Here is a 23,284-nt window from a genome sequence, read left to right on the forward strand (position 1 = left end):
TAATTTGAAACAAATTATAGCTTCGGTGTTTTTTGACATATTATCTTATACTATTGGGAATATCATATTTTGTTTTTTTAAGAATTTTGAATTAAATTTAATAATTATAACTGCAAGGGTATACAAAGAAAAATTATCTCTTGTAACAAAATTTCTCACAAAGATTAAAGAAAAAATTCTCAAAGCAAAACTAATTAACATGTAATACTTAGACTGATAAAGTTGAGCTTTTAAATACAATGACTTAGAAAAACAAAGCAGGGCAAAAACCATACTTTTTAATTCAATTTCAAACAAAACAAAAAATCGATTTAAGAAGACTATAGGTTCTGTGAAAAATGATCGTAAAATGTCTTTTGCTTGTTTGCAAAACTTGATTTTTTTTATGTTAAATTACCAAAGGTATCCTTCAGTCGATACATCTTTTCTATTTATTTAATATACTTAATTCAGCACCTTCTTTCCATTTGTTTATTAGGAGCCAGCCGGAGCATCATATCTTAAAGTACGTGTATAAACATTTATCTTTAGCAAATCTTGTTTAAGCACTATTAAAGAGTAATATATTCCATCAAATATTCTATTATGATATTGATTGATATTTTGAGAATAAGGAAACTATTGATTTCTAGATTCCTGCTTATTAATTTTGAGTTCCCTTAAAGAACAAGTACATGCTCTTAGTGCCATTTCTTTTATTTTGTTGTATATATATGCAAGAATAATTTTATTCTTTTTTTCTCACATTGTTTTACATATAAACTTTTCTAAGAAAATTGAAAAATTGTATAACATACTTTAGGGATCTTACGTTTTAGTCGATGAATCGGGTGAAATACTTTTGGGATGCTTTAATGAATCAAAATTTTCAGATAAGCCTGCAGATAATATCCCTAGTTTTCGATGGTCATCCATTAATCCAGCATACTTCCACATTGATTATAACGGCTTACAAGTTCTTTCCAAAAATCGCTTGCATCATCCACTTTACCATTTCAATTTATTTCCATAGCAACTTGTCTGCTTTTCATGTCCAACGCCGATGTTTTTATGTCGTAATTGTCAAAGTTAAAATTGCTTAATTTCAATTTCAACGCGTCTAGAACAATGGACAATCCTGTGAGTGCCCAAAAAAAAAAATGGGAAAAAAACCCCAACTGTCCGGAAGTCCGGGAAAAGGGACGGGAAAATGAATCCGATTTCTGTTTTCTGTGGCTGCACCCGGAAAAGTAATTAACAAATGTTTGTTTGTTCCAAGCAAGTCAAAAGCAGGACGGCAAAAAAGCTTACGATGCGAGCTGCTCCTTGGTCCACGGCTCGTTTCGACTGCTTTTGACAATGGCAAGTGGTTGGAGTCCCACAGAAGCACCCACCAGAAGCACCAGCCAACAAAAACCGGCCATGACCACCCGAACCCACCCGACCCACTGCCAATTTCGAACGGTTCGCAGTGCAGTTTTAATGAGTGCGCCACCTGGCGGCGGCGGCTGTCATCGGAGGCCAGTTGACGCTGGGATGCGACCGCAAACGGAAATCAATTTGCCACGGGAGCAAAACCAAAATTGCCAGTTCAATGCGTTTTCGATTGTCCATTAAGCAGCTCCTGCAGCTCGCTTTTTGCCCGCCGCCAAAAGTCATTTTCAAGCAATTGGCCCGGCTGGCAGTGCACTACTGCAGATACAGATACAAACGACAGTGACGCAGGGAAACCGGCAGAAAGGAGTTGGGTGTTCTGAGATACAGTTTATCCAACGACGATTTAGGCACTAAGTTGCGTAAGCTCTATACGAAACCTCAGATTGGGGAGATATTCCTCCTATTAGTTGCTCTCCCTTTTCTTATTGCAAGTATATATCAGATATTCCTTTGTATTTATATATTTAATTGGATGGAAAGTGAACTCTAATCTCTAAATAAAAAGCCAGCAATATTTATTTTAAACTTTAAAAATATAGTAAAACAAAATTTTTTTCTCTAAGTACTTGGAATTTGGATAATCTTAAAACCTAATAAAAGATTTGTATCTGTTCTTGTACAATATATATTTAGACAAACCTGAAAATTTAATTTTTTTGAATACTTTTTTTAAATTTTAGAGCTTACAAAGTACAGGAATACATTTCTGGAACACAAGTGCCGTGCATGGTACAGTGGGCGCCAGCAGAGCACTCACATGCCAAATAAATTGTTGCTACAGTGCCTCGACCAGTTTCGCCCCCGCATGCAGATGCTTAGCAAGAAGCCGGGATGCAGATGCACTCGAGTGCGAAATTGCAGGCAGGAGCAGAAAGGCAGGGAAACGAGCAACCCACACCCACCACCCATGCGGCCCACAGTGCACAGTGGGTGTTGCCAAATGCAACACCACCCATTTGACGCTGTTTTTCACGTCACTCCGCCAATTGTGACTCCGGATTTTCGTCTCGGTCGCTGGCAGTGCGTTGTTTTTGTCACGTAAATTACAAGTTTTTCATTTGCGTTGCGGCTGGCGAACTTGGCCCTTTATTTTCCGTCGTTTCAACTGTTTTCTTTTACGAGAAATAGTCAACCGAAAAATATATACTGGTAATGGATAATAGCCGAATGGCTAAACAATGAAAAACTTGGGGTAGTTAAGCTGCCGCAATAAGTTATTGTAATTAGGGTGAGTGAATTTTAATGGTCAGATTCCGAGTGTCAAATAAAGATTTGTCGGTTCAGTTTAAACTTAATTTATCTGGTTTTCTTAACATAATTACCTACCGTTTCTGCATTAAACCTTAAAAACACACTGCAACTAAGTGATCAAATAAAACCATCTTTATTTGGCTTCCATCAATATTTCTTACGCACACTTTTAACTTAGGGTCACACACTAAAGTTAACGCTATAGCTAAACATTTTAGTTGTACAGTTTTTCAAACAGACACAGACGAACAGAACAATGAATCTGCCTAGAAACCACAATCTTAACAATAAATCCTCGACAAAACCCAACGAAAGCAAACATTTAGAATCCTGCTTAGAGAGTAGATATATGTATATATGTTAGTTTAGGTTTATATTCCTGGTGAGTATGCGAGGATGTGCTCGATGCCTATTTACACTTGACTTAGGGATAGAGGAGTACGGGTATCTTGGAAATGCATTTGTCTTTACAGTTACGTTCTTAACATAGGTATAGGTATATGTGAGAGTAGGTATATTCGGTATGCTGAGGACCTTTCACTGTTGATTTGCTAATCGATTCGCTATAATATGGGTTCCATAATTGCCGAGCCCGAGCAGGGGTTCTCGTTCGTCTCAAGTTCCGCCTGAAGTCCATCTCTCCTGCCAGTGGCCATCTTATCACCGCTCCCCTCTGCCAAAATATTGAACTCCCAACAGGTTCCCCAAAGCCCAGACACTTGGCCACAGGAGCAGGAACAGGATGGGAGTCCAGGCGAATGGTCCGGCGGCGGCATCTGAAATAAAACAGACCAAAAAAAGATTGGTTTAGTCGGGGCTAGAGATTGAAATACGTTTTTGGGAAGGGCACCCGCCGGTCAAATTAATCTTTGAATTAATTGCTTCCAGCTTAGCGCAGAGCATTAATAAATCGCTGCCGGTCAGAGGGCGAAACATACAAAGGCACAGGGATAATAAGGTGCTCGGTCCTTTTTCGCTAACTTTGATTTAATGCCCCACAGTTTATCACTGTAATGGCGTGCCTGCAAATGTATCCCCTGTGCATACATGTTCGGCTTGTAAAAACAATCAGGGCCAGATCTTTAGGCCTCCCTGGGTCACTTGGCCCGAAATCTGCCTATCTGTGGGCTAATTTTTAAGCAGCAACAGCAGACAAAGCTCACCTACTAATGACCGGAAGTAAATCAATTGGGATATTGATTGCCCTGGGAGGAAAAATAAATTGAAGTGGGTCTACCAGGAAAATCAATAAAAGTACCCTAAATTGTACAAATATTTCTAATAGATATTATTGAGTGAATGTTTTTTTTTTATAAATATATTTTTCTTTTACTAAGTGAAAACAAACATGTAATGATTTTATTTTCAATGTTAAGTAAATCTCACCTGAGTGAATCAAGAATAGTTCGTTATGCTCATCCACATCACCGGGCTGATCGAAGGGATACATATTCATGTCAGGCGATCTGCCCGAAGCCAGAATCCTGGGACGATCCTCTTCGATCACTTTCTCGCTCTCCTGCGCGTAGATTTCGTGTATTCGAGCCGAACATTTTAACTGAAAATATTAATTTAAAATAATGAAAAATTCCATAAACTGAACATAATGAAAACTCACCTTCAAGCGACTCTTGATGAAGTGATGCACCGTCACCACGAAATTGATCTCCAAAACTGCCGACTCCAGGTGCTCGGCCAAATGCCGCTGAATGTCGTAGACGCGGAGGTAATTGGGTGGCACCTGAATGTCGTTGATCCACCAGGTGAGATTTGCAGCCGGCTTCGAGTAATCCGATGAGCAGTTGCCATTCACCACGTCCCCCAGACGGTATCGTGAATGGATGCCGGTAATTATGGGTCGTTGGGTGGGCAGTTCTGTAGCGAAAGGTTGAAAGTTGTTAGTGGCAGGTGGGCGTATGAGCCCCTGATTACTTACCAACCACCTCCATGTCGGCAGCCACAATGGAAGTATCGAAGGTGGGTGCATCCGCGGACACTTCGCAGGCAAACTTGCCCGATATTGAGGTGGGCACATTTCGCAACAAAACATGGCTGGCATTCGATTGGGTGGTCTGGAAAATGTAAACATTTTGGGAATGCTCAGTTGTGACTCTATAAAAAGACGTTCAAAAATGTTACGATTCAACATGTAATTTAGTTTTTAAACTATGCTTTGGACTAGATTTGATTACATACATACATAATTTTACGAAGTAGTCTTTATGTATCTTCCTTTATTAAACCTAAATTTGGTTTATCTGGTTTTATTTACAAGAAGAATCCTTTTCACGAATTACGATACATAATCAAATACTTTTTTACAGATCTGTTTGCAATTGCTGTAAGGTAATACCTTACATTAAGTGCCGATAGCAATGAAATTTGCATTTCCCTTTGTCCCTTATACTTTCGATAAATAATGGCGTGCAGGTAAACAAAACCAATAGAGCGGGCAGTTATTTGCTTTCAGCATTTATGTAAGTGCTTACATAAGATGGGCGTAACCTTCATTGCTGCCCCTCGACACTATTTTAATAAATATGTGCTTTAAATTTCATGCGGTATTGTCCTTTTGCAATGTCGTTTTTAATATCGAAAAGTCAGCAAAAGTCAACAATAAGAGCGCAGCAAATGGAAAGTCAAAATTGTTAATTAAAACTTTTTAACATGCATAAAACAAACATGGATGCACACATGAAAATCGAAAACAGGTCGATTGTTTAAACAGCCCCTGCTGCAACTGCTGCTGTCGTTAATACCATCAGCCACCAGCAACATCGCAGCAGCAACAGCAACAGCAACATCGCAGCAGCAACAAAGAAACTCATCATCACCACTTTGCCTTCAGTTATTTAAAGCAATTTACACTGGCAACTCTTTTGCTTTCATTTCTTTACCCCTGCCAGTGTCTTTCAGTTTCAATAAACCCCATCATCATCATTATCAACAGCCTATGGGACACATGGCAAGTGTTGCCACATTGGCTTTTTGATATTCAAGTAGACTTTTTTTTATGGTCTATGATGTTTTAAAAAATATCACAACACAATCGTAGGATAGTTAAACAAATATTAAGATAAGAATTCTAAATTTCTTAACTTTGTCTTTAATTAAATCTTTGTATTTCCTAAGAATCTATTTTTCAAATATGAGAACTGACTATTCATTTCATTAATTCAGGCTATAATAATAACTTTATTATATACTATTTACCAGAAGAACATTACTATTTTGGATACTTCCAAAAATACCTAGCTATTTAAAAGTTGGCTTTAGCAGTCAGTTCAGCTCTGCACTTACCTCGACATCGATTTCGTTCGTTTTGGTGAATATCTTCCAGGCCGGATTCTCCTTGGGCGTGTAGCGATAGAACTCCCGCCTGCCGCGATACCACTTCACCGTGTAGAGCGTGTCGTTCTCGATGTCATAATTGCAGATTAAGAGCGCATTATCGCCGCGCTTAACGGCGGACGGGATGCGAACGTTGACATTGCGCAGCCCCACAGTGAGACCTGGAAAAAGAGGACGGATGTTTAATGAGTTGTTGCCATGGGATCGCAGTGTTCGCAGCAGGAGCGGCAGCAGCCGGGACCGGCTTAAATATGACAAGTTATTGTGGCTTAATTATGATCCCCAGGAGGATTACAACGGATTTCATGCGCACGGCAGCAACTTAAACTGCGCCCCAACAAGGGGGTAAATCATGGGAAATAAGTCCAAAAATAAACATACTTTAAACAGGCAAATGAAACACTCACAATAGTATACCTCCACTATAAGCTGTTCATGTGGTACAGAAAACAAACACCACCTTATTAAATTCCATGAAATTAAACATTATGAATTTCGACATACACAAATTATTGTATATGCTTAGAGTTATCACAGAAATAATATTTTCATTTTTAAAAATATTCAAGCAATATATTTTTACATTTAATTTAATTTTTAATTTCTAAAAATGTAAATGTATTTTTTTTTGTTACACCTATGTTGCGTTTAAACTTCAGTTAGCATTTATTTTTTCCCTCAGTGTGCTGCCATGAATAAAAAGTAGGTCACCGACCATGAAAACACCAAAAAACCACCGAAAAACAGAAAGACACTCCATATTAATAGCCCGCGGGTGTGAAAGAGACAACCGGAAGAGCCGCCCTCAAAAAGTTTATTATAAAATACAATTGTGTGATCACAAATTGGAACGGCTGCCCCAAGCTGTGCGCCTGTTCGAAATTATAAAAAGCTTCCTAGAAAAATTAAAATCGAAAGTGACTGCCTCAACTGGGGCTCACTCTCCTCGAGAGAGACCGTAAATCATAAAGGGGCTCGACTTTTTTATACCGGATGATGAACCAGACTGCCATGTAGGAAATCGAGTTGGGGCAGGCGACCAGGGGCACAGAAACTTTAGGTACACCCTACAGTCAAAGGTTGCTGGGCAGCTCCCCGAGTTCATTAACCCCGAAACAGAAGAATAGATTTTGTGGCCCTGAGCATATTATAACAGATGATCACACCGAATGGGTGATAATTTATGTATGTATGAGACTCTCAGCTCTTGAGAAAGTTCTTCTTTTATTGAGGCACCCTACTGAATTTATGATATATCTGATGGATAGTTTATGGAGCTAAACTAAATATTCAGTGTATTGTGAGGAATACTGTTATTGTACATTTATTTCGATTGGCTTTTTACGCTAAGAATATTTAAGACGATTTTTTTTTTATCCCAACTCTTTTTGAAATGTATAACGTTGAAACCAAGAGTCCCCAATGTAATAGTTACTCTTGGAAGCCCCTTCTTGGGGACCACTACTAGTCTGTTCCTAAGTGGCATATCCTAAAAGAGCTATTTATAAATTGTTAACAAATAAGTAAAACACAAACGAGTAAACCGGTTTCTAGGGGCCCAACGCTGGGGTCTGTTTAAACAATTGCTTTTCCCCAGTTGGTAACTGAGCTCGTCGCCGTCTGTTCGCGGGTTCGTTTCTGGTTAACCTTGAATACTAATTGTTGTTTCACGTTGATTTTAATGGCACTCGCGCGTAGTCGTTTTGTTTTTCTTGCTGTTTTCATATCAGCATAAAAATTTCATGCTGCCCGTCTGCTTGCCAGCTGCTCCCCATCGCTGAACGCCGGATCGAAATAGTACGAAAAAACTAATCTCATCCGCATTGCCGGCTTTTCTAGCCGGCCGCCGATTGCTGGCCAGCACAAATTTGCGTAAACAGAGCACTATTTGTTTTGCCGAATGGCGAGAAGGGTACTTTTTGGGGCGGGGAATCGAGAGCGTGAATATGTCGAAAGACTATTTAGAAACCGTTGCTGTTCTATTTTGGCCAGGCCAACAGAAGAGGGCCATCAACGCTGCTGCCAACTTGACGGCACACGTATTCAACTCAAGGAAACCTTGGGCTTGTCGTCTCGATCGAACTGGAAAACCTTGGAAAACCAGAAGCGCCCACTTCGGCATGAAAATAAAAACAACTGCTAAGGCCCCAATAACAATGGATCGGCAAGGAGTTCATAAACACTCGAAGGGCACCTAGAATGGTCACGAAAGAGTCGGTATACCCATAATTAAGAATTTTATTGAACTACACGTGCGCCTAGATAACTAGAAAGAACAACAAAAGGCACAAAATGGCCATGTGATGATTCCACTTGTATACATAAGAATAGGTTCTAGTTCTTACACATAGATGGAAATCATAACATTTTTAGTCCAATTGTAAGTAGAATAGAATTGACCCATGGCGTTCGCCAGTTCCTGGGATAAGGATTTGTAAGATTTATTAGGTATTGTAATGGATCGGTTTGCTGTAGAATAATGTGGGAATTGTGGTGTGCAGTAACTCAAAATATTATATTTTGGCTAACTCAAAAACAGTGGATGTTTGTAGCAAAAGCTTAAGTCTGCAATATACGAAAGCCAATAAATCGCATAATGCACAATCTCTGAGTTATTTACTGTAAAAGTCTCAATATTTTAAAGAGCAAAGTGCTCGAGAAGTGTATTCACTGCAAATAATTTTTTGCTCATTTAACCAATAATCCCTGTCCCAAAGGCAATGTAATGTGCAACTGAATCTGAAGGACTCTCGACCGATGAGATATCCGCTTCGCTCCAGACTCCCTTGCCTTTTAAATACAGCATTAAAACCCGCATTACGACCGACCTGCTCTGGACGTATCTCCCCCGTCCAGTCCACACTATTGTTTAAGTTTCGACACAAAAATAAAAACAACAAAACATAACGAAACCAAAAAGGCGCAGCGACTGCAAAACGAGGTCACCGTAAACGAACGGCCAACTGAAGTGCGAGCCACTTGGCATTATGTTGGCCTGTTACTCGCTGCCGCTATATTATCGATCATGTTTTAAAAGCGAAAGTGAAGGCGGCGGTCGGACAAGCCCAACAAGCTAATCCGCCGACGCACAGTGCTATATTGTTGCAAGATATGTGGATAAATTTCCATTGAGAACAGTTTATGTTAATCAGGTATAATCAAAATAGTAAATATATAATGGTGTGATAAGATGTGTATACTTCTCTAAAAGTAATAATAACACGATAGTCATAAACAGATCGGTATAATTTCGCTTGTGAAGTAATTTTAAATATTACGAAAATAGCATTGTGGAGCATAGGCTTATCAAAATATATGTATAATAAAACAAATATATTATATATATATAAAGAAATCAAGGATAAAATACACATTAAAAATATAAATAATTTATTTTTACTATATCTAAAGGTACATTATTGTGCTAATCAGTTTGCACAGAACATACACATATTTTATAGTAAATAGTAAATAGTTAAATTGTGGAGCATAGGCTTATCAAAATATATTAATATAAGAATTAAGTTTAATAAATTCAAGGACAAAGTACATATTCAAAATAAAAATAATTTATTTTTTTACAATATCTATAGTTACATTATATTGCTAATCAGTTTGCACAGAACATACACATATTTGATATTAAATAGTTTAATTGTGGAGCACAAGCTTATCAAAATATATTAATATAAAACTTAACTTTAATGAAATCAAAGATAAAATACACATTAAAAATATAAATAATTTCTTTTTACAATATCTAAAGGTACATTATAGTGCTAATCAGTTTGCACAGAACATACACATATTTTATAGTAAATAGTAAATTGTTTATTTGTGGAGCATAGGCTTATTAAAATATATTAATATAAAAATTAACTTTAATGAAATCAAGGATAAAGTAAATGTTAAAAATATAAATAATTAATTTTAACAATATCTATAGTTACATTATAATGCTAATCAGTTTGCACAGAACATACACACTTCTAAAACTCAACGAATCAAGTGAATCTCGATTCACCATTATATTTGGCAATCTTGACCACTGTGCGTGGCAGATACAGATACAGATACGAACGCAGTGCGGACTCATATAGTCAGATACTCAGATACGGTTCGTTGGCTGGTGCTGTCTGGTCGCCTGGTCGTCGAGCAAAGCCGGCTATCGATTTCTACATAAAAAACGAAAGTGAATTTCATCCGAGTGAATACGCGTCGGATGCTCTTCGCTTGACCCAGATGTTGGGCGCGTTTTGTTCGGTGACCCCGGTGCGGGTTCGCCCAAGGTTCAACGCTCCAAGGTGAGTGGCCGCCAACGGTGTCACGTTCAGGGCCCCTGCCCTGACCCACCCAAACCACTAAACCAACGATCGTCGATTGAAAGAAAAATCAGACGCCTGTTGCGCCAACCAGGCGATCAGAAAACTCAGCGGGCGACCCTGTACAAGTGGTGCTTTCTTTTTTTGGTAGGTCATTGAACTTGGGCTCCAAATTTCGGAGATCGTTGACCGCAACGGTGGTGGGTGTGCGAAAGGGACGGCAGCTGGTGGTGCGTGAGTGAGACGGGTGCTACCTGATAAGAGCGAGAGGCGAACTGTTTGAGTGTTCAGCGGCAGAGAAACCGCTGACACACTTTTGATGACATCAGCAGCAATCAAAACGACAGTGCTCCCTCGATAAAAGTTATTAGATGAATAAATATTGTAAACTTATTTAAATAAATTTATAAATAAATAAATTTATATAGAATGTGTTTTGTTTGTTGATTCTTTAAGATTAGTTGCAAATATTTAAGCCCAGAGCCTTTGATTTTTGACTTTTAAATTTATAAGTAATCAGAAAATAATATTTATATTTTTAAACTATGAAAACGGCTTAGTTTAAAAAATATTAAAAGATCTGGAAAATGACAAGACTGTAAATTCGATTTCTGTTAAGTTCTGTTCATCATATTGAACCCATACTGTAGTATTTGCACCGTGACAAAAGTGAACTTTGCATTGAATTTTACTGAGCAACCAATTGTTACACTGGTCTGTGGAATACATGACTATATCTAAGCAACCGAACCCTACGAATTTGTTGCTACTTATCGCCTCCCCTTAGAAACCCACCCAAGCAAAGGAACTGGAAATGTTTATAAACTTTAGCGAGCGCCTCCCCCTCACGGCATAAAACATTAATTTTTTTGTTAAATACGAAATTATAAACTTTTCATACCAAGCGCACAGAAACCATTTGAAAGCCGTTTGTCGAGTGCATCTCGCACGCTCCACTCGAGTGGATAAGTGCCAAGGTTGACTTTGACTCGATGGGGGAAACGCTTGTGTAATTGGTCTGCGGGGCGGGGAGCGGAGGGGCGGAGACCCAGTTGATAAGCTATGACACACACACTCACACAGCTGGAGCGGGATCCATGTGGGCACTGGCACTACGAAGTTCCCAAGTTCTACGATCGCTGCTCTCGATTTGTATCTGGGGAACCTCGGAAAACACATTCCATTTATATGGCCGCTCTTCCATGCTGACCATTTATCCAAAATCCCAGGCGTTCAGTGATCTAGTGGCAGTATTTACGTTTTGGATAAAAGTGATTTCTACTGTCCACTTAAAGAAAAAATCTAGATAAACTAAGTTCTTATGATTTAAAGCTGATTAACGAGGGATTTTTGTAAAATATATTATTTCTATATTATCTGACTAGGGGTACTTTGAATTTTTAGGTATCAAAGTATTTCACACAATCTCTTTTAGGAAAGATAAAATTTGTTTATATAATGGATTTTATAAGACTTGGTTCCAAATATTTATAATATTTTTTTTAAAGAAATTTGTTCTATACAAAAAATTTTTATATTATATTTTTAAAATACCGCATACCCTTAAAACTAAACTAAACTATGTTGAGTTTTGTTTCGGTAAATTAAAATAACATTTTACAACTATGACTGACCTTAATAATTTTAGGTCCGGACCAATTAAGAGGATTATTTCAATATTTTTTCCCAGTGCATCTAATGTTTAAACAAATTAGTTTGAAGCTTTGTGAGAGTGCCAATAAGCAAATTAACCCAATGCCAGACCCCCGAGGTATACACGGCAAACAAATGTACAATATATATATATATATATGTTTTTATATACACATCTGCGCACAGCACACATGCACTGTGTGTGCGGATGGAGATGGTGTGCGTCAGTGGGTTCAGTCATATTCACTCACTTATCAGCGATACGACATCGGTCTGCCTTTGAACGCTGCTCGCCTATTCGAATTAGTACAAAGTAATACCGTATTTCCTAGAAGCTTACGGATTCACCGTTACGCCGTAGTCTTTAAATAAGAGCGAGAGGGACGCCACAAGGTTCGGAGAGCAACAACAAAAGGGCATTTAGTACACTTTTCGTTCAGTACAAAAATTCCTGGGGAAAAGATCAAGAAGCGTAAGAAGTACGTACATATAACGCATACGCTCCGTTGCCTCAATCGTAATCAAGTTCATTTCGCCCCCGAGTATAAATGTTTTTATTTTGATTCTATTTTGTTTAAAAATTTAACAACAATCCTGGGGAAAAAGTTTAAAACATTTTAAATAGTTTGCTAATGGAACAGGCGACCAGCGAATCTGAATAGCTGTCGGTTGCACCGAAAAAGCAAAAAAGCCACTCGGTCAACGAAATGAATTTCACATTCTTGTCGCTGTTTCTGTTTTTTTTTTCGGTAAAAGTTACGCGTCACCAGCGGCGAGAACTCAGCAAAAGCTAGAATTGATAAGCAAGCGGTTCTGAGGCATTCGTCGAAACACGCTTTTTATACCCGATCCCCAAGCACTTTGTAACCGATTCGCCTTTTCTGATTAATGTAGGGTTTTGGCTGTGCAATGTGCTATAATGGTTTTGTTATTTTTAAGGTTAAGAACACAATTTAATATTTAAAATTCATTGCAGACATTTGAAAACATAAGTTCCTTTTAATAATCCCCTTTTTTAGCTTAACAAATTTATAAATTTTTTAATTGCTAAAATTGATTTTAAGGAGTTCGACAACTTAGATGTTATTCTCCAGAATTTATTTATTATCAGATTCCTAACCACACCGTGTTAAATAAAATATGTGAAGGCTCGCTTAAAATAATTTATAACATTTTTTTATTGAACTAAATGTTATAAATTATTTTAAGCGAACCTTCACATTCACATTTTTTTATTGAACTTAATTTCAAAATAAAAATCTTTAACGATTTTTGTTTGTATTATTGTAATATTTGTCAATAAAAATTTATTTACACGAGTTCTATATAAATGCACTGTACATACATATACAATTTTTTTAAATATGTTTTTATATTTTTTGTTTGTAGGTATACAAAAATACTTAATTTTTTGGAAGTTTAAGTACAGTGAAGTATATTGCTGGTTAAAATATAACACATTGACCGGAATAAATTGGCGAACAGGTGCCGCTGGCATCTCGACTTTCCACGTTATTTCCGGAAAATCACGTGTAAGCCGAACGGCCTGCAGATGGCCGTCGACAAAGGTGAGACACCTCCGTCAGGTGTCCACGCCCACATCCCCGTCCCCATCCCCATCCCCGTCCCTAGCCTCCTCATCCGCATTGCTCGAGGGCTACTTTACACGGTGTCAGGTGGGCTCGTCCTGCTGCCTGTTGCACTTTTTGCACATAATCACGTCACATAAACGGGCGACAGGCCAGGATATGAACAACAAGCTGCCGCTGCTCCCTTTCATCCTGGCGACATGTGACGCTTGGCTTTAGATGGCCGCAAAAGAAAAATAATACAAATAAAAATAAAAGCGGAAAGCGGAAAGCAAGGAAAAAGCAGGGCAAGAGTCCTGGGACCTTCCAACTTATTTCCCGACAGCCTGCTCCTTTCTCGCCGGGCTTTTCACTTTATGTTTATGTTGTGTGTTGTGGGCTGTGACGTTGGCCACTGACACTTTGCTCCTGCCGCCGCTCTTCCTTCAGCTTTTCCGGCTCCTGTCGCCTGTCTCGTACTTTTCACAAGCGGATGCGACCGGGACGCCAGGACACCAGGACACCGGGACACCTGGACACGCCGGGTGTTAAAATAACAGGCACCGAACATATTGACTTTTAAAATAAGCATTATGGTGGTAAATTTTTATGAAGCCCCCTCGCTCCCCCGCCCCATTGGCTCCCTGGAATCCTTGCAATCCTGGGCGCCTGTGTGCGCCGGACAGCTGAGTGATTTATATATATTGTTTAATATTATTATGGCTGGCAGGTGGCCATTCAGTCCCGCTTTCGCCTTGGCCCGTTCCGGCCGACGGATGTGCAAAATGCGAAAAATTGAGCACATTACAAGCTCGGACTCGGACTCGAACTCCGTATCCGCATCCGCATCCGTATCAGTGTCCATGTCCTTGTCCTTGTCCAGATCCTTGTCCATGTCCACGTGTGGTCGGCAATAATTGTTAAAGTGTGCGGTTGGTCGGGGAGGGATGTGGGATGTGGATGCGGGGCGAATGATGAAGTGATGGCCCATCGAATGGAGGCCAGGAAGCGTGGAAGTTTTCTTGCCGCTGTCAAGCTCGAGAGGATTGCGCCCGTAAGCCTCGAGAGCAGTTAATGGTAATTGCAATTATCCAGCGAGCTTTATTGGTTAATGAACGAGCACCGGCTTTATGTCCTCGGGGCTGGATGGATGATAATGTGCCCGGCAGATTTCCCATTTGCAGCTGAAGGCAATGACCTTAGACTAATATCGAACATAAAGTCTCTTAAAGTGGAAACCCCTCAATAAATACAGAAAAAGAGCAAAAATATTATGTTAATGGTAATGGAATAACCAATATAATTGAATAGCAATATCAATTTAGTCCGGCCGAAAGTCTTAGCAACTATGGCCGATTCCTCCCTGTACCTTAAGTTTTAAACTTTTGGCAACAGAGTACAATAAATAATAAATAATTGAATAGCAATATTTTTATTTTAAAGAAGTCAGAATAGCTCTATAAAAAAACAAAAAATTTGGAATTAAAATTTTTTTTAAGTATAAAAATATCTTATAGATTTTCCTGAACCATTTTTACAATTATAAGTTGTGTAATGTAAGGATACAGTTTAATAATTTACATTCGATTAAATGACACCAACAGTTTGTAGTGAAATCCACCACTAAAAAGTTTATTAATGCATGGGGGAAATCAATTAATAAATAAGTAAATGTGCCCACAATTAATTTCCATTTTGCGACACGCACACGTCGTTTTCCCGCCCGATTGATTGCATTTTAACTGTGTTTGCTCAGCAGCAAGGGGAAATTTTGCAGTCGGCCAAAGAGTATGCCGCATTTAATGCACCATTTTTTGCTCCCTGCCTTGCCGGGAAATAAAAGTTTTTCAAATGCGTGTTCCGGCAGATCATTTGGGTAATTATCGTCAGAAAAAAACGCTTCAGGGGGCTTAGCCATCAGTTGGAATGGCGGTATAATGTTGTAAGAGGATTAATAAAGCGTTTCAGCAATTAAAACTGGTAAATAAATCGACAAAAAATCATAAAGCATCAAAAAACAAGGGATTTAAAATGTTAAATTAGTTGCGTTTTATCACTTCTAAAAGGAATGGAACGGTGTTACAGGTTTTACATACAGAAGCTCATTTTTTAAAGACATAGAGGTGCTTATAAGCAAAGGAAAACCTATCAAATTGAAGTCCTTGGTTCTTTATTACTAATCTATTAATTAATATTAATTAGTAAAGAAGGAAAAATTTACTTGTGGCTTTTGGCATTGATTATACAAAAGCTTTTCGAGTGAGTAAAATGCACTGAACAACCTATTGGACCCTATCCAAGAAAAAACTTAATTTAACTTAACTTTAATTTAGTTTGTTTAATTGCTCTAGAAATTACGAAACAAGGCATTACACAGGCGATTTGAAACCAGGGCGGAAGCCGCACCGCCAAGCAAACCACAAAGTGTAATTGAGGCCCCACGGCGGCTGCTTGGTGGTTTTGCTCGGCGGCGTTGCCAATTAGAATCCCGAAGTGGTGAGGTGAGCTATTTCAAAGGAGTAGGCCCCGCTTTTCCGCTCCGCTCTCTGCTTTGAAACCCGATTCGAAAAATGAAATTCAAGTATCAAAAGAAACACAAGCCGCTCGACCCAATAAAACAAGCACTTCGAAAATTCGCACGTGGTGAGTATCGAACGTAAATACTCATAGAGATTGTTCTATTTTAATATAAGGGATATAAATAGTAGTGCAAAATAACGATTAAAGGAATCGCAACTCGTGAAAATCTCACAATTTTTTAAAAACTTAATTAGATATTATAAAAGTTGAAAAATATCAAAAAGACTAAGATTATTATCTGTTGGTTTCCCGTACTCTTTTGTCTACATAAGTGGTTACCTCTTTATAATCACGCATCGGAATAAATTAATCTTTTTTTCTATGTTAATATTTTTATATAAAAAAAGTCAATAGAGGTGAGACTAATACTGAATAGATTTTATTATTTCATTCTTTGTGTTCTTTCGTCTTATGAAGTGATTAACTTTTCACAACCACAAATATTGATAATCTATTTTGAATTTCCATGTAGATAGTTTTAAAATTGAAAAAATCAATAGAGTTCAGAACATTATTTACTAGATTTTATTGTTCTTCCGTCTATGTATCTCTGTTTATGTATGTATTTACCACTGACATATCTTTGCTGCTGCTCTGCCGAAGCACAAACATTATACAACAGCGTTCAACATTAAGTAGAATCCTTTTTAAACCGGAATTCATTATGCCAAGTCATAAGCTTTCTAGACGCTTTAAGGAGGTAGTTAGGACTATATCACACTTCCTGACTAATATAACCCAATTATTCCCCCACAGTTCTTGGCAAGGCCTTCTTCTACCTGGGCACTCCTCCTCTGTGTCCTCTCCACCAGGCGAGTGCCTTGACCCTGATCCATTGCCACTATCTCGGGGTCTGCCCCATCTGCAGCCTGTGCTCCTTTTCCGGAAGCCCATTGTCATGCTGGAGTCCGTATTCTTCGTGCTGCGGCAGTTCTTCAGCTTCGTCTGCCCCATGCAAATCTTCTACGACATCGAGGAGACCGAACACATGGGGCACGGGCATCAAGAAGAGTGGGATATCTGGACGGAGATTTGAGATTCGACGGCATGACAACCAAACCAATTGATTAATGGCGGGCGGGGCGGAAGACGTTGGCAATAAAGAGATCTCTTGCTATTCCCCTTGAGTCACCCTGGTTACTCGACTCCGATTCGTACATAATTTCCTCATAAATTGTCAAATAATTTAAAGCCCTGCCATTGAGCAAGAGTCAAGGTAACCTAAGCCGTCAGATTAAATTTATTGCTCCTCGCTTTTGGGTTGCCGGATGTGCAGGAGGCGGGGACAATGGTGTCTGTTATCGGGCATCATTGAGTGTCGTTGAAACGCCAGTAATTGCGTATTAAAATTATACACCCGGGACCATTTGTTTAATGAAATGGAGCCGTGTCTGTGAGCTAATTAGCTTGTCGTTTGCCTGCTATTTATGCAAAGTAATTGAAGAACTACAGAGAGATAGAGAGTGGCACCTCGGGGCGGGAAATAGTTCATCTAATCCCATGAAACTCTTAGATGGATTTTAATTTTCCACTTGAACGGAGATCTTTAATCATCACATAGCTGTGGATGCACTGGGGAAGGTGTCAGTTGGCATTTGAACATCCAGCTGGCTGCTTTGCAATTCAAATGCGCTTCCTTTGACCCTGCTTTGACCCACCTTTGACCCCCGTTGCCATCCCAAGCACCCGGCCAAAGCATTTCAATAAGCCGGTCCAGCCGTCAATCTGCCGACTCGCAGGCAATTTGTTTAGCCTGTCGAACCACCCACATGTCGGCCAACTTGTTTCGAGCAGCCTTGACATGTTCCCGCCCTTTTTGCCAGTCATTTCTCGCCGCCCCAACAGTTGACACAATTTGACTTTTGGCATCCAAACGTTCGAACAACGCCCTGAACTTTTGAACTAATCTATTTGTATTTGTTTAGCTTGGCAGCAATAAAGCCGATACTGTGTGTGTTTTTATTTCGCCCTCTGGCAGGTGCAAATTGGGTGTGGGAGTGCGAGTGCCAGGTGATTGGGGTCGTCGGAGTTCCGACTCTTCTTTTCTTGATGGCTTCCTTAGTGGGACAATCTTGTCGGGGATTATGATAAACAAAATAATGATGATACTGCTGTGTCTATTTTTGCCATACGAAGATAAATCTAAAATAAATTATTTCCACGTTGCTTATTATTAGACATACAGATTTAATGTGAAATCGATTTGGTTACCGATAATGGTTTATTTTACAAAACTGGAAACAAGTGTATTTAAATCACTATTAAATGTAATATTAATTGTATAAAAGTATGCAGTGAATTAAGGTTAGTCCCCTTTCCAAATGTATTCATTGTACTACTTTAATATATATTTTTGCATACTTTTACACACCTAAAATGAGATACAAAAATGATTTTAAAACCATAGTCAAAGCAGCGTATATATTATTTTGACATTTTTTAATGAATTAAATTAGTTCAAGAAAACGATTTCTTAAAATCTCACGTCCATTGTTTGTATTGTATAGTTAGTTTTAAATCATAGTCTTAAATCGTCTTCTTTTCGAAAATCATTTAAATTATTAAAATTGCAAGTAAATATTAAATTACTTAAAATATTTGGTACAGGTAGTTCAAAATTAAATTATAGTTCGATAAGTTCCCATAATAAGAGCACAAGACATCTTAAAGCAACTCACAGCTGAGTGAAAACGATATTTGGAGCAGTAGTTCCCAGCGAAGATTGCCTGTCTACGATTATCGCAATTGCATTAACGATAGAGATATGGCATTGCTTTGCCAATTATGGGGCTATTCGAGTTTGAGGGCCGCACCCCCGCTCCCGCCCTCCGTTTGCTGTCATTAATACCGCAAATTAGCCCGGAAAGTGGAAGTAACCGGAGGGGGAGCTCAACTAATAACTTCTAGTTGCGTGAACAGCCCGTAAACCAATTTCTCCCGGCTGTGCTTTCATTAGCGCTGCCTCAATGGCCAAGACCCCCTGATTTCCAGGATTCGGCCTTGGCGTTCTGTCCAAACGATTATTGGCCACTCCCCCGTGTGCCAAAGTTAAGGCCCCTGCCCCACCGATTGCCAGATTTGTTAATTATGCACGTTATAATTAATGCTCGCTATCCTGGGCAGGTTAGACCCACCCCCTCACCTAACGCACTATCATCCACCCCGCACTCACCGGCTAATTGTCAATAAATTTGCCAGCTCAAAATATCATTTACCAGCCGAGAACATAGAGCCGGGAATCGAGAACTGGGAACCCGAGAAGCTCCCTGCTGTCATGCTTGCTGTCAGTTGTGCTTAATGCTTAAATGAAATCTAATCACGTTCTAATTTCAGTTAAGTGTGACAGCGAATTGTGCGACCCGCCCTGGTAAAACCCCCTTTCCCAGAACTCCGATCCCTCATCTTTGATCCCCCGTTTCCGTTTCTCGCCTCCTTGTATTTCATTTCCGCCATTTAAGTGGCCCAACTCCCACTTAGTCTGCTGTGTTATTCTTTTTGGCCGGGTGCCAGACGGGAAAATTTGCATTCAATGAAGGCAAGTGACCTGCAGTGGGAAGGGTGGATATCTTAAGGGTCTTAAAGAGTGCTAAAACTTTGATGAACTCAATTTATAGCGGACCATAAGTAGGGCAAGCAGATAAATTATAGCCTGCATATTTACTGATTGGGTAATAATATAATGGGTATATTATTATATATATTTAACGCTGTATAGCTTGTTCTTAAAGTATTTCATTTATTTTAGAACCCAATATGAGGAGGGATTCTTTAAAGTCATAAATTATGGCTCATTATCCATTAACCTGATAGTACATGTATTTTTGTTTCTTTCCCCTTGCTAATGAGCCGAGTTAGACGATTTTCCTCGCGTCTGGCTGAAAAAGTTGCATTAATTCGCGCAACTGGCGTTGAATCTCCCATGACCGCATCCACCATCACTGCATGTTTCATAACTTTTCATTTGAAAATGACGCCGGAGGGGCTGGGAAACTATTTCGTTTTCAAATTAGCAAACGGTTTTCCCTTCGAAAATCTAGTTAATTAGCGCTCAACAACAAACAACTCGGGGAGGAACAGCCGAGATAGAGCAACAGCAACATCACTATCATCATCATCATCATCGTTTTGGGGCAGGCGGCAGTCGGACAACTTTTTTTTGGCGCGAAATAGTTGAAAAACTGAGTTGGGGGTGGGACTCCAAAAAGTATGCAGTGCGAAAGTGCTCGTGAATTAAGCAATTAGCCAAGTCGAATAAGAAGGAGAAATAAAAGCTGGGAATTGCGAATTAGCCGGCATCCTCCCAAGTTGCCTATATTGTTGCACAAGTCTGACGCTGACCCGCTGCTAATTGACCAATATTCCCGTCTGGGCATCATCGCCATCAGGCCGGGTTCTTCAGCTTAGCTTTGGTTTGGGTATCGGTATTCGGTATTCGGTCCTGGCACTGGCATGGTAATTGCAATCGCTGGCATTCCACTTCCCCATCGGGAAACAGACGTTGCGGGGACACAGCATAAATACGGCCAATAAATTGAATTTATTCCAGCCAGCTACCAATTCCAATTTTGAGCATTAGCTTCCCTTTCTTTTGGTTCTCTGAAGAAGGGAATGGTGACTTCTTTGTGGGCGAAAAGAAAGTTCGCTAGGTCATGCAAAAAAACAATAGGACTTGGACTTTTATTATAAGAAAGCATGGAAAGCAGGATTTCTTGATTGTAGGATTTTAAAAGTTTCTAGAATATTAAATTCTTTTCCTTAAAAATATAATAATGAAATAAGCTGCAACTCCGTAGAAGTTTCTTCTTATAAATATGAATTTAAGAATGTAAATTAAATGGAAATATTTCATTTGCATGCCATTTTCGGTTTTTAAATCCCATAGCTATTGGGTTGGCAAGAAAGTCATGTCGTTTTTTTTCAATATTTTCAAAGATGATTTATTTATATCAGGACTTATAATTAATCAATTATGTATTGGCCGTTTTGTTCGACCACTAATGACCATCTCTCGGGCAGCTGCATAATTCCGCGCTCGAAGAACTTTTGGTCTTTTCCAGCAAAGAATCGAGACAAGTGGTTTTCGACAGCCTCATCTGAATCAAAGTTTTTACCATTCAAAGAGTTTTGAAGAGAGCGAAACAAATGGTAATTTGAAGGTGCTAAGTCCGGACTATAAGGTGGATGTGGTAGCACTTCCCAATTCAGCTCCGTTAATTTTTGCCGAGTGACCAAAGATGTGTGGGGCCTAGCGTTGTCATGGTGAAAGACTATACCCTTGCGATTAGCTAGTGCCGGCTCCTTTTCTTTAATTTTTTCCGCCAAATTGGATAGCTGGCGACAGTACACATCTGAATTGATGGTTTCATTCCGTCCCAGCAGCTCAAAGTGCACTACACCCTTCCAATTCCACCAAACAGACAGCATAACTTTCCTCTGATGGATATCGGCCTTTGATGTGGCTTGGGCTGGCTCATCTTTCTTGCTCCATGATCTTTTTCGTTGGACATTATTGTAAACAACCCACTTTTCGTCGCCAGTAATGATCCGCTTCAAAAAAGGATCGTTTTTAATCCGTTGCAGCAGAGAATAGCAGATGTTGATACGCTTAGTTAGGTGAATTTCCTTTAAGTTATGCGGAACCCAAACATCGAGCTTGCTTACGTAGCCAAGTTTCTTCAAATGGTTTTCAACCGTTGTATGCGACACACTGAGCTTCTCTGACATCTCCCGCGTTGAATAGCGCCGGTTTTCATCCAGCAAAGCCTGAATTTGTTCGTCAAAAACGGCCGATGGTCGACCAGAACGTGGGGCGTCTTTAACTCCAAAATCTCCAAGCCTGAATTTGGCAAACCAGCGCTGACATTGGCGATCACTCATGGCATCTTTACCATACACTTCGCACAATTTTTCGCGAGCTTCGACCGCTTTTTTTCCTTTTCGGAAGTAAAAAAGCAAAATATGCCGAAAATGCTCACTTTGGTCCTCCATGTTTAATTTGCTATAGCTTCCACAAATGTTATCGAATAATTACCAAATTTTCGTCGATAGTACCTAAGACAATAAGCTTTAAAACGATACTAAAAAGTGTGACCCTGGTGCTCGATTAGTCGTAAATAAATTAGATTAAAAACGATTACTAAAAAAAACGACATGACTTTCTTGCCCACCCAATACATCCATAGAGTATCTACCATTCGCCTTGAGGCGCATTTGCACTTGGTTTCCCTTTTGTCGACTGCTTTTTGGCACATTGCTTATTGATTATTTTTACTAATTTATGTGCTAATAAAATTGTCAATTTGTATGCGTGCAGCGGCAGTTCGCATTGAATGGATTCCCTTCCTGCGCGTTTCTGCGATATCCTGGCGAAGGATATGAGGAAGGGAATGCAGTGGGGGGACCATTAGACTAAAGTGTCTCCTGCCGGCCAGCGGCTGTCTCCTTCTCCGAGGGCAGAGTGCCAAAGGCGCTTACAAATGACACTCCAGGACATTTCTGGTAATGATTTTCCGTCGAAAGCCAGCCAGCTTTGGCTTTAGTTTCACAATTTTCGCCGGCAGAAATCTCACCCATTCACTGGCCAATCCAATCCTGTCTCTCAACTGCGGTCCGGGTTTTCAACTGGCTTATTATGCCGCATTTGAGTTTAAATACGGCCGCAAGGATTTCGCAGATTGCCTTGGGGCTATTGATAATCTTTCGCCCAGTATTTATGCAAATGTCCTGGAGAATTATGGCAAGTTTGGGAATTGAATATCAAATGAAGTGAGTTAAGGTGAGATTCGGAGGTCACATCTTGGGAATTTCAATTTTATTAAATCTATTTTGGGAGTTTTGGAATTAAGGCCGTAAAAAGTATCCAATTAAGCCTGCCTATCTTTATCAGTGTAAGTAATTAATAACAAAATGTAAAGATTGGGAAACATGTTGTAAACCATGATCTCCTTAGTTTTATTAAATCCAATTCAGGCTTACAGATATTTTGTATATAGAAATATTTAATGAATAACTGAATTTTTCTTTGCTTAAATTAAAGAAAAGATATTGATTTTCTAGCCAATGATAAGAGCTTGACCACCCAATAACACCCACCTTCTCTGCTACTAAGTCTAACCTGTTATTTCTAGGTTGGCCATTCCATCA

The 23,284-nt window shown here is 39.3% G+C and overlaps 2 protein-coding genes across 3 annotated transcripts in view; one reads left to right on the forward strand and one right to left on the reverse strand.

Annotated features, from left to right (window-relative positions):
• Window positions 1-2,804: 2,804 nt before the first annotated feature.
• The window catches only part of LOC119546200, a 67,956-nt gene continuing 47,476 nt past the window's right edge, over window positions 2,805-23,284 (reverse strand). For both annotated transcript variants that reach the window (XM_037852329.1, XM_037852328.1), the window contains 5 exons: window positions 5,968-6,179; window positions 4,604-4,739; window positions 4,286-4,542; window positions 4,054-4,225; window positions 2,805-3,443 (listed from right to left, as the gene is read on the reverse strand). In XM_037852329.1, the coding sequence (XP_037708257.1) occupies window positions 3,328-3,443; window positions 4,054-4,225; window positions 4,286-4,542; window positions 4,604-4,739; window positions 5,968-6,179 (893 nt within the window). In that variant the 3' untranslated portion in view covers window positions 2,805-3,327. The remainder of the gene's footprint in view (window positions 3,444-4,053; window positions 4,226-4,285; window positions 4,543-4,603; window positions 4,740-5,967; window positions 6,180-23,284) is intronic.
• LOC119546201 lies at window positions 16,066-17,357 on the forward strand. Its single transcript, XM_037852330.1, has 2 exons — window positions 16,066-16,204; window positions 16,898-17,357. Exons 1-2 carry the CDS (start codon window positions 16,132-16,134, stop codon window positions 17,206-17,208), a joined length of 384 nt encoding a protein of 127 aa, XP_037708258.1. The 5' UTR covers window positions 16,066-16,131; the 3' UTR covers window positions 17,209-17,357.

This window comes from Drosophila subpulchrella, chromosome 2L (genome assembly GCF_014743375.2).
Source record: "Drosophila subpulchrella strain 33 F10 #4 breed RU33 chromosome 2L, RU_Dsub_v1.1 Primary Assembly, whole genome shotgun sequence".
NCBI classification, from domain to species: Eukaryota; Metazoa; Arthropoda; class Insecta; order Diptera; family Drosophilidae; genus Drosophila; species Drosophila subpulchrella.